The sequence below is a fragment of the Falco peregrinus genome, chromosome 16 (assembly GCF_023634155.1).
Source record: "Falco peregrinus isolate bFalPer1 chromosome 16, bFalPer1.pri, whole genome shotgun sequence".
Classification (NCBI taxonomy): Eukaryota; Metazoa; Chordata; class Aves; order Falconiformes; family Falconidae; genus Falco; species Falco peregrinus.
In genome coordinates this window covers 4,454,316-4,469,410 of record NC_073736.1, presented here as the reverse complement: position 1 = coordinate 4,469,410, position 15,095 = coordinate 4,454,316, and the positions used below count along the sequence as shown (strand labels likewise).

Sequence of the window (15,095 nt, the reverse complement as noted above, 5' to 3'; positions counted from 1 at the left end):
CAACCAGGCAGACAGCAGGCTGCACTAGCTGTTTCAGTTCCTGGACTAAAGTACAACTCCTACATTGTAAGCAAAAGTTGAGAGCATACCAAGCTGGAAGCAATGTACCCTGATGAGGCACCCAGCCTCCTGTCCCCAGGGCACACAGATTCTCCCATAACCTGCTGACAGCAACGCTACAAACCACACCAGATCCCTGCCGCTCAGCACCGCAGTCCGAACAGCAGAGAACCTGCACAAAGTAGGCAAAAGCTGGAGTGTCAGCCATGTTCCCTTGGAATTGAAACTCAAGCTCTGAGCAGGGAGATAATCAGGCTGACAGCCTACACCGTCAGAGGGAAAAAGTTACTAATGCAAATGATGATTGGAGAGATCTTGACCGGTCTGCACCGGGGACAGGAGTCTCCTGGAGTCATTAGCTAAGGGAAGTGAGTGCTCTTTCAAGGGTGTTGGTGTAGGTCTGTGTGTTTAACTACACCAGCAGCTTGGAACACATGTGGAAGAGGGGGAGAGCCGATCCCCTCTCCCTCCTCAGCTAGCTCCAAACTAACTTCATACAAGCAGCAACTTGCCAGCCAGCACGGAGGTACCTGTGCTGCTGGTTCTGCCCTAGGCTTAAGACCACAATGTGCATGCCCTCGATGCGTGTACGCCCTCCATGTGTGCACGCCCTCCATGTGCTCACCCTCCCCGTGTGTACCCCCCGCCTGTGCACGCTCCTGCCCTGGCTGCGCACTCCCTCGGCTTCCGCACGCCAGGGGGGTTCGGGGCGGCGCGGCCCGCGGCGGGGCTTGTGGCGCCCCCCCGTGGCTCCCCGCGGGATTGACCGGCAAGGGGCCAGTCCCTGCTGTCCCCCGAATTCTCTGCTGTCCCGCAAGGGCCCTCAGGGCCCCCAAGGTCCCTCACGTCCCCCAAGGTCCCTGCTGCCCACCGAGGCCCCTAAGGTCCTCCAAGGTCCCTGCTGCCCACTAAAGCCCCTGACGTTCCCCAAGGTCCCTGCTGTCCCCTGAGCTCTCTGCTGTCCCCCAAAGCCCCCCAGGTCCCCCGAGTTCTCTGCTGTCCCCCAAGGTCCCTGCTGTCCTCCAAGGCCCCTCAGGTCCCTCAAAGTCCCTGCTGTCCCCCAAAGCCCCCCAGGTCCCCCAAGTTCTCTGCTGTCCCCTGAGGCCCCTCAGGTCCCCCAGGCCTTGGCGAAGTTCACTCAAAGCTCAGAAGATTTCTGCCCCAGTTGTTTGTGTGTTGCCTCGGTGCTGAGGGAGCAGAGGAGTCACCCTCTCCCCTTTGGTGGCCCCTTAAACTCTTTACACCCTTACAAGCGATTATCTGCCAGCCCCCACCCCGGACTGGGAGGCAGACTTAAACATTTGCCAACGCCCTGGCTTCATTCCTGAGACACATCAGTTTTCCGAAAGGTTTTTAGGCAGGACTTCACCCCCCTGCTGCCACTCATTGCTGTTGGGGGAATGGGATATATGGGCAAAGGATCGTGTTCTCTGTGCTGCCCCAGAGATGGAAACCTTGAGTGGGAAAAAGGACAGAGGCACTCTGCGAGATAAAACCCCATCCGAGCAAAATTTTGGAACAAAAATGCTCTTTCAAAACAAGGACAGTAACTGATGAAGTGTGGGGACAAAGATAATGTCTCTGCCTAGGATTAACGACGCGTTTCACCCTGTTCGGGAAAGCTGAACTGGGGGTCAGACTGACTTCTGAGCTATTTTAAGCATTTGAGGTTAAAGGGCATCAGAGCTGCTGCTTAAGTAATGAATGTTTTATTTAAAGGCTATTTGGTTGCTACAACTTCCACGGCTCAGAATGCTATTGAATTATTTTAAAAGTCTTTATCATACTAATGTAGCAAGAACATTCATGGATGTGAGTGAGAGGAGCACATACCCTTTTGGGGGTGCATGATGGTTCACATACATTTTTAGACCCATATATTTTTCTCGTTCGATTACAGCGTGGCAGTTAAGAGGCGCAGGGTCAGCAACTTCCCTGCACGCAGACACCCCACCTGGGTTGTCTCAGCAACTGTTGCTTCAGTACTCTCTTGTTGTGTCCTGTAAATGTTTAATGGGAAGCTTATCTCTCTTACCTATACAGATGGCTCAGGTTATTGAGCTTGTGAACAAGGATTAATTGGAAATGGGCAGATGTCGGCTAACCAGAAAAAGAGCTTAGTGAGTAATGAGATGAGCTGGGATGCTGTTGTGGGGGCAGAGCCTCCCCTGAAGGGTTCGGAGGAAAAAGGCCAAGCCTGAAAGGAAGTTCCTGTAACCCTGGTAGAAGTTACTGGTAACAACTAGGTCTCATGACCGCTGGATGTAAATGCACGACACTGGTGGCAACGTCAGTGCCTGGCTGGGTGGCGGCTGCAGCGTGCAGTGATGGATTAGCGCCCCAATGCTCTCAGCTAGTCTCAGCTGGCAATCCAGGGCATCTGGTTCTTTCCTCACAGATAATGGGGATTGTCAGGGTGAGATGGATGGGGAAACCAGGTCATGTTACATGGAGCAGCCTGATTGAACCTGCCACTTTGAATCCTGACTGTAAGAAGTTCAAGATCTGCATGCTTGGAGCTGATATTTTCCTAAATAATAGATTACAAAAGTTTAGGCTGTAATATGCATTATCAATCTTAAGTGGATTTTTGAAGATTACATGCCTTAATAAATCCAATTTTTAAAAGATCAGGCTATAAAAAATGTTCATCTAACACAAGGTGCGTAAAAATAGAGAAAGAAAAATCCAGAGCAGCTGAAACAAAGCATTCTTCATGTGGTATTTCCTTAGCTAAAATAACACCCATGTGCATGTTCATTCATGCATATATAACTTTTTTGCAGTACGTTTTGCCCACCTGCACACACCTGCATTAGTGCACAGATATTTATGTGCAAGCAAGCAATTTGTGAATCTGTATCATACGCACACATGCCCTTTTTCAAAGGCCTGTTCTCACTTGCTAACAGACCAGGAAATAGACCTGGGACTTACACTTGGATACAAGGCTACGTGAAAGAATCCGCAGCCTGGTCCTAGGCAGAGAGCACCCTGCTCACTGGAGTTCACCACCACCCCAGAGAGCTGGTGAACTCACTGCCTCAATCCTGATCACCAGGGAATGTTAGTAAGATGCCTGCAGTGCAGAGTCAAGGTTTATTTGAGGAACAGGATGGTCAGAAATCAACTCTGAGAGTTTCACAACGTCAGAGGAGCTTGAGATTTGTTTACAGAGCCTAATTATAACAGTATAGTGCCAACAGAGAACAAGTAAAGATGAAAGATGTGCTATAAGGGAAGAATATGCAATGGGTGATTGCAGTACTGCATCAAATTCCTCATATAAAGAACTCTTCTAAGTCCTTATAAAATATACCTGGGGACAAAAGGTGAATAAACGATGACACTCAGTAGAAGTAGCGGGGGAAATGGCTTCAGCATTTCGTAATCAGAGTGAGTCAGAGATGATATTTCTGGGAACGTACATGCAGAAGGCAAGAATTTCCCCGGGGAGGTAGGGAATGGTTGGTATCTGAAAATCAGCAGTACTCAATGAGCTGTGGAGAAAAGAGAAATCAAATGCCAGAGGAAGATGGCGTGAAGCAGAACAGATCCAGCCTTTGTAACAAGGAGTTAGTACTGGGGAAAGTAGGCTTAAAAATCAAGACCTTTAAACAAATGAACTGCTGTCATAAGAATGAAAGAGATAAGAGTCTCTCCTGGCTGTCTGTACAGGCAAAGTGCCCTGATGCCTGTCCGCACAAAGTCCTTGCCGGGGACCTACACGGTGTGATTATCTTTTGGAGGAGGGAATTTGAGGAGCTTTAAAGCTCTAATTTCTTTACATGAGTCTGAACAGGAACAGATGCCAGACGTTTCCTGTGCATCCTGTGCAGACTGTGTTGCACTGCAGGTAACGGTGCTGGCTCTTCAGCCTGGGCTTCCCACAGGATGGTTCTCATGGCAGCAGCAACATGAGTCTTTCAGCTATACCAAGTGATCGCTTTAGAACAGAGAGATTTGGGGCAGGACACCTCCCAGATCACTCTGAAAGCTCTCTGTCAGGCAGCTGAGCAGATGCCAGACCCGTAGGCATTCCAGCTGCCTCCTCGTTGCACAGATACTATTACACCAGCCTCTCGTGTGCTGCACAGCGAAGGACATGTCCAAGGGTTATGTGACTTAGAGGCAGAAGATACCCTCTTTCATTACTCCATTTACAGGCATCAGATTATACTGGCAGTTACTTAAGCAAGTGTATACAGACCAAATTGGATGCGGACCCAGATTTTCATGTTTGGCCACTGATTCTGTGGCCGTATTTTTTTCAGTTCTCTGTCAGACTCCTGAAGAGTGGGACAGTTTTTCCGAGAAGGTCAGCAGCCCTCAAGTACAGCTCAGTTATTAAAAGCTGTTAAGCCACTGAGAAACTAGCAGTATCATCAAAGCTTTTGATAAGAGACCCAGATAGATCTCTTTCAATATGGTCCGTGCATCCCTAATTGAGTTTCAGCTTGCAGAGTCTATTCCTTCCCCTGTGTCCAGCTCAACTCCAACCTCAGGATGTGCAGAACATTAAAGTTCAGGTAAAGATGTTCCCAGTCATTCTCTTAGGTCCAAGATGGCCAGAATCTTGATACTTTTCAAGCTGCTTTCAAAAGGAAGAAACTCCACCGTTCCTGTATCTAAAGCAGAAACCAAAGGAAGACAAGAAGAGGTTATCTCCTAACACTTCCCAGATTGGGCGTTGGAAGCAACACAACTGAAAGTAAGAGTCAGTGATTTGTTGATATTCCTTCCTTAGAATTTAAACCAAGTCAAGCAGGGAAGCCTTTGGCAAGATGGCACGGTAAAAACTAAGACCTTGTAAGAAATAAACCCACCATTAAGTCAAGCTGTCCTGATCATGACACAACAGCTCTCTCACTTTTATCAAAGTGAAAATAAAGCATTACTTTTTGCTGCAGGCATTTATGCATGAAGGGATCGTTGATTTTGTTCTGCTTGCTCTTTGCTGCTCCCAAAGGTTTGATATTTGACACAGTGCAGTTTAGGCAGAGCTATGGTATAGGCCATTGACATGTGCTGGCAGCAGAAGTCTTTTACAGGCCCTGGAGCATGAGCTGAATTCCAAAAGGATCAAGCATTGGGTAGGAGTTTGAAGCTGCTTACTATAACCAGGAAGGAGATGGCTGCATTTAGATGTAGTTTGCCAGGAAGGAGTAGATAACATTGCTCTGATCTTCATGACAAGATGCTTATTAAGCATATAGAGCTTTGAGCAAAACCAGGCAGTTGTTAGGAGAACCTGCCGAACTGCTGTCAGGATGCAACATTTATCATTGAAGTCACTAATGTGGTGCGACTGCTTTGTCTCATGTTTTGCCAGTGTGAAAACCAAGGTTTGCTCCACAGCAAAAAAGTGCCCAATATAAAGGAAAGGTTTGGGAATGATGAACACATCAGAGATGGTTCAAAATCTCCTTTTCCTAACAAATTAACAAAGGACATATGCCAAGGTTGCACGCAATTTAGGCATGCTTCACCCAAAGCCACCTGAATAAAACTAGGCATATTACAAATACTGTAGATGCATAATATGGACCCAGGAAAATTGGAGTTTCTATCTTTAAACTGACTACTCAAGCCCATTCTCCTCTACAATAAATACTATGCTGGTAAGGAAATGCAGAAGAGTCAGAAAGTAAGACTAAATTCTTTGTTAGAGATATAAGCAGGTGACTTAAACATTTGAGACAGCCAAAAAGCATAGATTTATCAGTACTCTGCCAAGGCACTGGGATGCTCTTCTATAGGGGATGCAATTCCTGGGCATATCAACAGAATGACTAATGTCTTAATAGGCATCCTGACTTGTTGCAAGGTTAGGCTAATTTTTGCACAGATGTGTTTAATAGCCCCTCTTTCACTCTAAGGTAGTCATGTCTTATGTAGGTTATACAGCTCTGGAGAAATGAACTGAACAAAGACTAGCTTTTATCCTGTTATTTTGCTATAGCAAGAATGAAGCACTCAGTTTCTATTTGAAAGTGCAAAAAAAGGTCCTGTTAACCTCAGATGCCTACTTGTGATTAAACAAAGAGGAGCAGCAACTAAACCTTCTGGCCTGCAAGCACATTTCTTCTTGAAATGTTATCAAAAGGCTGCTAGAAAAACAGTCCATCTCCAGGACTGGGAAGAGCAAGCAACATTGACACCTACTGTTGAATATTTTAATTGCTGATAGTACCCAGCCACCGAGTACAAGACCCTTGTAAAGCCAGAGGAAGATGCTCTCCTTAGTCAAAACTGCATGCTAATAGTTTTATTTTGCTTTTATTTTGTCTCCCGCAGTGCTTTCAAGGTGCACTTAATTGCAAACCGAGAAGCTGCATGTGCAGGGAAACGTCTTCCTTTAACTCAGTTTCTTCCTTCATTTAATTAACGGGATTAGATTATTTTTTTAGAGTGATATTTTTTTATGAGGCTAGCTGATAAAAATGAAAGAGCTGAAAACAAATGCTGCTAGTATCAGAGAAGGCTGTACTGTATACTAAGTGAGAGAGCATGCTGATTTCTCAGGAGACTCAACCCTTCAAGCTCATAAGGCAATGAGGTTCCCATACCAACCTCTCAGAGCACATCAGAAAGCACTACCCAGCCAAATATACATTCGAATTTTATGAATATTACAATGAAATATACATTGAGGTTTGAAGGAAAGAGCTTATCACATTTTACCATAGTGCCAGATCATATTTAACACCCTTAAAGTGCTTCACACTAAAAAGTTAATCCTCCTGATTCCTTCATGCACAGCTTTTTTTTGCCCCACCCCAGTAAAGAGAATTTAAGCATAGAATGAAATTACTTTCCCAAGAGGCAAAGGAAAAATGTAGCAAACTGGCAGAAAGAGCTTACCTCTATGTCTTCCCTCCAAATATTACCCTTTTCCTCCTCAGAAACTTTCGGCAAACTAGCTTCAACAGACTTTCCACGATTCTGAATAGCTTCCTATTGTTCATGTTAACAATTTCTGAAAAGAGATGAAAGAAAAAGACTCCAGAGCTGGAAACGTAACCACGATTAAAGAGAAAAAAAGCCTGATAAAACCCTTGTAAACCACCTTGGTTTGGCAGTGCCTAACACCTCCGGGTACACACAATGACAGCGCAAGGTTGAAGACTTCAGGCATCTCCCACAGCTGAATCATGAGCCAATGTCGACACAAAACCTCTTGCAATAAAAAAAAATTACCAAAAATAAAACCTATCTAATCTTGTTCTTAAATTACCCTCGCAGCACCAGGACATGGCACAGTTTGATATACTGGTATCTCCAGCTGGATAAGGCCCATTATACTGGTATCATTTGTTTGTGATACTGATCTTCCCTAAGTTTTGTAATGTTTGTTCATCTTTGTTGATGCAAGACTGGTGTGAAGTGTGGGAAGTGTATAAAAGTGAGAAACAGTCTGCAGCAGATCAGTTGTGGTCAAGATGGCCAAGCTCACTCTGCTTACCGGTAAGTCCCACTTCAAAACTTTTCTCTACCTTTATGACAATTACTTGTGGCTCTTTCACTGTTATACTGGGTGGCTATACAGGGGGCTTTGGGGGATTAAAATGCTGCAATCTCTTTTCTGTCAAATATATAGCAGTTTACTTTCAGGAGGGATAGTTATATGTTTTTAGTACTGCTGGAAGGGGTATGTTATGTTTTGAAAAAAAAAAATTAATTCATAGTTGTTTGAGATTAAAATGCGCTTTTTGAACAAAAATTTAGAAATCAAAATACTGGACTGTCACTTGTTTGGTTTCTTTTCTATGTTTGTACCTGAAATCAGTTGACAGATTTTACCCACTTCCATATGGACACTCAGCTGACCCATGCTTGAGAAACACAGATTCTTGTGTGGTTTTTATAGAAAACAGTGATCACAAGACACGGTTATATTTGCTTCAGTCCAGTTCTGCACAAGAACTTTGTATTCTTAAGTACAAACTCTAAAACCTTTGTTCTTCAATTTTTTCTTTAAAGGTCTGGTCCTCCTGCTGAATGCCCAGATAGGTATGTGCTTTCTTCCAAATAACAACTCTACCAAACCCTTTTCAGCATCAGCATATACAGGCAGGTCAAACAGGTGGCCCAGCAAACACGCAAAGAGCCTCCCACCTTCCAGGCACTTCACCAAAGATCCCTGCTGCCTCTGTTCTTCCTTACATGGCAGCAAAAGGGAAAGATTCAGTTTAGGGAAGAGACCCTGATTCATAAATTTAAGGGTACAAGAGTCTCCTAGACTGACTCATCTACTGAAACAAAGCAGGCAAGGAAGAAATCCATTATTTTCCTGGAGAGTGAGTTCTGAGAGGGATAACCAACACTACTTCACTTTCTCTGAACCCCTTACCCTGCAAGGAAACACGACTCAATCATTTCTCATCAGATCTAGTTATGATACTCGTTTAGTTACTAGTATCTCTTCAGTGCACTCCAGGTCTACCCCACCTCCTCTGTTCCTCTGCAGGCACTGCCTATGTGCTATCATGTTACTTCACCAACTGGGCCCAGTATAGGCCTGGCCTTGGAAGATTCATGCCTGACAACATTGACCCGTACCTGTGCAACCACCTGATCTACGCCTTTGCTGGGATGTCCAACAATCAGATCACGACTTATGAATGGAACGATGAGACCCTTTACAGATCCTTCAACGGCTTGAAGAACCAGTACGTACCAACAGCAAAGGGCATCACATGTTCTCCCTCTCAGGTCCTGCCCCACTATTCAGCATCTGTTCTCTGCACAATGGCAGCACAATCCATTGTTGAGGGATGCCAAGAGGAAGAACCAAATGCTGGTGGGGAGGGCAGGGCAGGCTGCCAGCACTGGCCCTCTGAGCGTGGTGACAGTGACTCAGTGCACTGCTGACTTGCTCTTCAGGTTTCACACCAAATGATCATGGGCTACAAAGGCAGCTACACCAAACACTTGCAGTAAAACATGTTCCTGTCCCTTCCTTTGCAGGAACAGTAATCTGAAGACCCTCCTGTCGGTTGGAGGATGGAATTTTGGGACACAGAAGTAAGTTCAAACCATCTCCTTCTCATAACGGCTTTGTGAAAAGGGAGGAAGTGAGGGAAAGAGGCACCAGCCAAACCCCAACTCTCTCCTGCTCTGCTTCCCTAGGTTCTCCACAATGGTTTCCACTCCACAGAACCGCCAGACCTTCATCAATTCCGTCATCAGATTCCTACGCCAGTATCAATTCGATGGACTGGACATTGACTGGGAGTACCCTGGGTCCAGGGGCAGCCCAGCCCAGGACAAGACTCTCTTTACCGTCCTGATTAAGGTAGGTTTTGGTCAAGCCCTCTGCTCTGCACAGCTCTGCTTGCAAAGCCTGAGCCCAAAGACTCCACGTGAGACACGTTTCTTGGTATCCCTCAGGAAATGCTGGCAGCCTTTGAGCAGGAAGCCGCCCAGGTCAACAAGCCCCGTCTCATGATCACCGCGGCTGTTGCTGCAGGAATTTCCAACATTCAGGCTGGCTACGAGATTCCCGAGATTGGACAGTGAGTAGCAAACCCTCGGGTATCATTTTGGTGACTTCAGTGGTCTTTCTTCAAGCAGTTAAGTGAAACTCTGCCATTATCCAGCAGAAACCATCCTCATTGCATGTGGGGTCCCTACTCTTGTGTAAGGCAAGAATGCTACGAGTGGTGATTGTTTGGTGGGGAAGGGGACACCTCGGGAAGGCAAGCGTAACAGCAGGCTGGCTCCAGCCACTCAATGCCATCGGGGAGCAGCTCTTTGCTCCCAGCATACCAGTACAATTCCCACTCTGCTTTGACCTCCACCTTCCTCTTCTGGAGGAGAGAACTGGCTCCAGCACTCACAAGGCCAGCTCAAAAAGGTCTTGAACAAACCAGAATTGCAGAAAGTGGGGACATGGCCAGGGATGTGCTGGGTAAACAGCAGCACTAAAAGAATGATCAGGTCTGGGTGATCGAGCTGGCCAGGAGACGGATGTGCAACATGTTCTCTATAGGTACTTGGACTACATCCATGTGATGACCTACGACTTCTATGGCTCCTGGGAAGGATACACTGGGGAGAACAGCCCTCTGTATGGTGGCAGTAATATCGACCTCAGTGTTGTAAGTATATTTTGGGAGCCTCTGTCACAGAAGTCATCTTTCTGCCTATAAAAGCTGGCACAGACTTGAACTGTGATGGTTATTTTTTGTAGGAATATGCTATGAACTACTGGAAGAACAATGGTGCTCCAGCTCAGAAGCTCCTTGTTGGATTCCCAACCTATGGACATAACTTCAACCTTCAAAACCCATCTAACACTGCTGTTGGGGCACCAGCATCAGGACCTGGGCCAGCTGGACCTTACACAAGGCAGGCTGGGCTTTTGGCTTACTATGAGGTATGTGTGTTCCCTCACACCTGGGCCACCAAGAACAGCATAAACATTCCTCAGACTTCCCAGCAAGGCATTTGTAACCCATGCAATATGCCGACCATCCCTTTTTGTAGGACACTTGTTAACCTCTCCCTTTCTGCCTTTTTTTTCCTAGATCTGCACATTCCTGGGCTCTGGAGCCACCCAGGCTTGGGATGCCCCCCAGGATGTGCCCTATGCCTACAAGGGCAGCGAATGGGTTGGCTATGATAACATCAAGAGCTTCAGCATCAAGGTACAGTGGGATGTGTGGCTGTGCCAATAATAAGACAGGAGCCCTTCTGCAGTAGCAGGTCCTAGGCACTAACTGGGTTTTCTCCCCTGGCACTGAACAGGTTGACTGGTTAAAGAACAACAACTTTGGAGGTGCTATGGTTTGGGCCCTTGATATGGATGACTTCACTGGCTCTTTTTGCAATCAGGGCAAATATCCCCTGATCACCACCCTGAGTAACGGCCTTGGTCTGTAAAGCTGTGGTGAGTAGCTTGAGTAACATGGGGTTTGCAGTTATTTACATCAGCTATAAAAAGCTGGTGTGCTCATAATGCCATGGGACCATGGAGGGAGGGTACGGGGGAGAGTCCATTATAAATATAATCCCTTCCCAAAGGAAAACTGCTTTCTGCTTTCATTTTAAGCTTAGAGTCCTGTAGCTCCTAAACATGAAGTGGAAGTGGGAGTGCAGGCATGAGCTACAGTAACAATTCAAGATGACTATGATGAGAGTGCTTTCTGTGCTGGCAAAGCCATCCAGACTCAACCAACCAATGCAGCTTTTACTAATGTCTGAACATCAAATCTTGTTTCAGAATCGCCACGATGATCTTGCCTATAATACCAGCTGCTCCTGCTACAATTGGCCACGAAGATACTAGTCCTATTACAGCTAACAGACCCGTCTGATCTTATTGCCTAGAATAACAATGATTAAATAAAGTGTTCTTCATAAGCAACAATCCTCACTGTTTCGACTCATTTCACTTTTACTATTTTGATGGTCCTAGATTCTTTTGTGATACTTACACTTATGTTCAGGGAAGAGCCTGAGTCCACAAGCTGTGTTTTAAACAGCCATAAACGGGTATTTTCCAGGGCTTTCTTGCTGTGCCAGCGGGGCAGTCACTGAGAGGGGAAAAAAAGCAGAAGGAAAGGGCAAGGAAGATCAGGCTGTGCCATCAGAGAGTTCACAAAGAACAGTCACAGTGGTACAAACAGGACACTGACTCCCCACAGAGCAAGGTCTGTGCATTTGACCAGGGAAAAGCATTCTCCTCCTGGAAAAGCTACCTTCCAAGGGGACCAGTCTTCAAAGCTCCCACAGTTCTGTGGCCATGAGGTGTCAATTACTCCCTGCTGCAGGAATGGTTCAGCTGAGCATGTATCAATTCACAGGCTGACTCCTGATGTGTTCAAGAGCCCCAAAAGTCCTCTCCATGGTCTGAGCAGCAAGGGACCCTCATGCCCCACTGCAACAGCCTAAGGGTGGAGTTGCAAAACTGTTCCTCCTCTCCCAACAAAGGTTCACTTAAAAAACATCGGCTCAGAGAAGAGAAATGAATGGGAGCGATCTTTTGTGCAGCTAAGGCACTACTGCCCTTCCCCTAATGCAAAGGGTGTCTTAAAAATGTCAGCAAGAGTATTCTGCTTTTAAATGACAGGGAATCAGTCTCAGATACTCCCTGGAAAAGAAACAACAGAGCAAGAAAGGCTTTGTGATAGCAGCAACAGCAGCCCAGTGTTTCTTACCAGACCCACAAGAAAAGCAAGTCTCAAAGCGGCAGAGCTGCAGCTTTGCAAGAATTCGTAGGCTGTTCCCACCACAGACTATCAGTTTCGATCACATGTGCTGGGGGTGCAGTTCACTTGCACACAGCACTCCAGCTCCACGGAACACTTCAGACCCCACTGAGAAGCAGAACTGAAATGACGCAGGTCCTGTGGGGACCTGCCCAAGGGCAAGCGTCAGCCTCCACTGCCCATCAGCACGCTCGGCTTTCCGTACAGCTCCGGCCGATGTGCAGAAGCGCAGAAAAGTCACTCAAGAGTCTTCCATCACCTGCATGCATCAGCTGCTCCAGATTTTTGTCCTCACCTTCATTGATCATGAATCATTTTTTCAGAAACAGACCCTGTTTGCAAAGCAGAGAGAGAGAGCTGGAAAAGCAGTAGGCTTTTAGGTGGTGATGGCTGTAGTACACAGGCAAACGCAGACCAGTCTCAGAGTGTAGGTAGTCACAGATCTCCATACACATAGCCTAGCAGCAGGAAAATCCTTGTACTAAGCCTAGGGCTTCATGACTCATCATATGAGCTCTAGCAACGTAGGCTATACATATATACATATATGCAGACGTATCTGGGGTATAAACCCCTAGGAAAATGCCCAAGGGATTTCCAAGAACACCACTCCACACTAAGGAGGACCATTCTGGCAACAGGATGTGTCCATGGAGGTAGTAAGCTATGTGCCTGAAGTGAGGAACATCAGATCAGCAGCCCAAAACAGGCATAGCTCGCCCCAGGGTTTTTTTGTCAAAGTCCCATAGCTTTTCATATTCAAAAAATGAACCCAGAATGCATTTAAGCTAGCTCAACAGCATCTTTGCAGCCTTGCTTCACATGGAAATCCAAAGCCGGATCTTGCCAAGGGCCTATCTACCTAATATGTCTCTGCATTGCTACATGAACCTTGGCTGTCATAAAAGACATCAGCACAAATGCCTGTATCAGCTGTCAGCTCCAATGTCTCCATACCAGGAGTCCGATACCTGTACCTCTGCATCCAGATAAGGGTTAGGATAGGGCTTTCCAAAACACCTGGCACCATTGCATTGACCTTCGCATTTCTCCACATTTTAGCCTTCCACAGTGACCTGCCTAACCTCTACAGCAAGGGCAAGGAGAACAAAAAAACCTCTCTAAAGCAATGGCTCCTGTACACTGAGGCTGCAAGGCCAGCTAAGGTCTTGGGGGAAAAGAGCATTTATTAGAGGCTTTGCTGAGTGTCAGTTGTCAGACACATCTCGCAGGAGATGGGTGAAAGGCTGTGTAAGCGTCATGCCTGAATGTGACATATCTCTGGCCCTGACAAGAGGAGAAAGCTTAAGGAACCATCCTGGAAGTCCACACCAGGAAAGGAACACCTGGGCACTGCTCAGCTGGAGACAACATGAAAATCAGGGTCTCCTTTCCATGATCCATCAGAAAAGAGCCCAGGCCATTGAAGGGCAGAGACATTTAGTCCTAGCATAGTCACAGAATCAATATAGTGACAATTTTTGTTGGTACATGGAGTGAAGATAAAGCAGAAACAATTCAGATTGGTGGATCTCTCTGAAACCAAACATTTCAGCTACAGAAATAATGTGCAAGGCCTCTGCCTCCATACTCAACTCTTTTAACTTGAATCCTTTCAGTGAGGACCAATTCTTCTGCCCTTGCTTAAGGCCTAGAACCACTTCCTCAGGAACTGATGGCAAACAACATTTCTTATGACAGAAAGAAGGCAGAAAACCTCCTGAAGAAAAACTCCAGGATTTGACCAACTGACATTTGTTACCACCACATGCAGACAAATTAGTGTCCTTGATACTTCCCCAAATGCTTTCCTTCTTACACCAAAACATACTTCTACAGATAACAGACCTGCAAGGCTCCAGAGGTCATGGAGGGTAGGATTTTCCAGATCTATTCCAGTTGAGTTTGCACTGTGTTACTTTATCGACCAAAAAATACACTGGAAAAATACTCCTTGAAGATGGTTGTCTCTTTCATTATCTGCCATATCTCATCGAGTGCATAAACAGAACTTGAAGGGTTGGTCTAATACATTTTAATCTGCAGGTCAGTGACTTCACATGATATGGACAACTTTGAGACTGTTTTCCAGGCTCCCATCCAACCAAGTCTGGGTGACCTACTGGAAATTCACCTTCACATCATCTTAACATGAATTAAGCAGCATCTCAGTGCAAAGCAACTGCCCACTGTGTCCTACTCCAACATTTGCACTAGCCCTGACAGTGCCTAGTGTGCAAAAGGAAAGAAACCACATAAAAGTCCCATAAGTCCCGACAGACAGTTTGACTACAGCAAGTGAGCCTCGTTTCTGTGTCATCCAAAAAGCCCATTGCTGAGACCAAGGCCTACTCAGTCCTGTCCCACTGACTGCCCCAGCCAAGGAGACAAAACCCTTGTAAACCACCTTGGTTTGGCAGTGCCTAACACCTCCGGGCATACACAATGACAGCGCGAGTTTGAACACTTCAGCCATCTCTCACTGCATAATCGCCAGTGTTGACACAAAGCCTCCTGCAATAAAAAAAAATTCCAAAAATAAAACCTATCTAATCTTGCTCTTCAACTACCCTCGCAGCACCAGGACATGGCACAGCTTGATATACTGGTATCTCCAGCTGGAGTGTTAAGGCCCATTGTACTGGTATCATTTGTTTGTGGTACTGATCTTTCCCAAGTTTTGTAATATTTGTCCATCTTTGTTGATGCAAGACTGGCATGAAATGAGAGAAGCATGCAAAAGTGAGAAACAGTCTGCACCAGATTCCAGGTCAAAGATGGCCAAGCTCACTTTGATTACCAATAAGTCCCACTTCAAAA

General features: G+C 46.1%; 1 protein-coding gene and 1 long non-coding RNA gene across 2 annotated transcripts; one reads left to right on the top strand and one right to left on the bottom strand.

The window, feature by feature from the left end:
* Positions 1-1,192: 1,192 nt before the first annotated feature.
* Positions 1,193-11,628, bottom strand: LOC129785785 (uncharacterized). Its single transcript, XR_008750020.1, has 3 exons — positions 11,502-11,628; positions 6,925-7,039; positions 1,193-4,688 (listed from the first exon to the last, which is right to left on the bottom strand). It is a non-coding gene; the product is annotated as an uncharacterized LOC129785785 (long non-coding RNA).
* On the top strand, positions 7,415-11,434 carry LOC101916470 (acidic mammalian chitinase). Its single transcript, XM_055820024.1, has 11 exons — positions 7,415-7,527; positions 8,044-8,073; positions 8,531-8,732; positions 9,031-9,087; positions 9,193-9,358; positions 9,454-9,578; positions 10,055-10,163; positions 10,256-10,441; positions 10,593-10,712; positions 10,813-10,954; positions 11,288-11,434. Exons 1-10 carry the CDS (start codon positions 7,503-7,505, stop codon positions 10,945-10,947), a joined length of 1,155 nt encoding a protein of 384 aa, XP_055675999.1. The 5' UTR covers positions 7,415-7,502; the 3' UTR covers positions 10,948-10,954; positions 11,288-11,434.
* Positions 11,629-15,095: the final 3,467 nt, after the last annotated feature.

What these genes read in the sequence shown, in the direction of transcription:
- LOC101916470 (XM_055820024.1), top strand. Translation starts at nt 7,503, where the DNA reads ATGGCCAAGCTCACTCTGCTTACCG. An exon ending in GAGATTCCCGAGATTGGACA is followed by an intron (nt 9,579 to 10,054) that starts GTGAGTAGCAAA and finishes TGTTCTCTATAG; the next exon opens with GTACTTGGACTACATCCATG. An exon ending in GTAATATCGACCTCAGTGTT is followed by an intron (nt 10,164 to 10,255) that starts GTAAGTATATTT and finishes TATTTTTTGTAG; the next exon opens with GAATATGCTATGAACTACTG.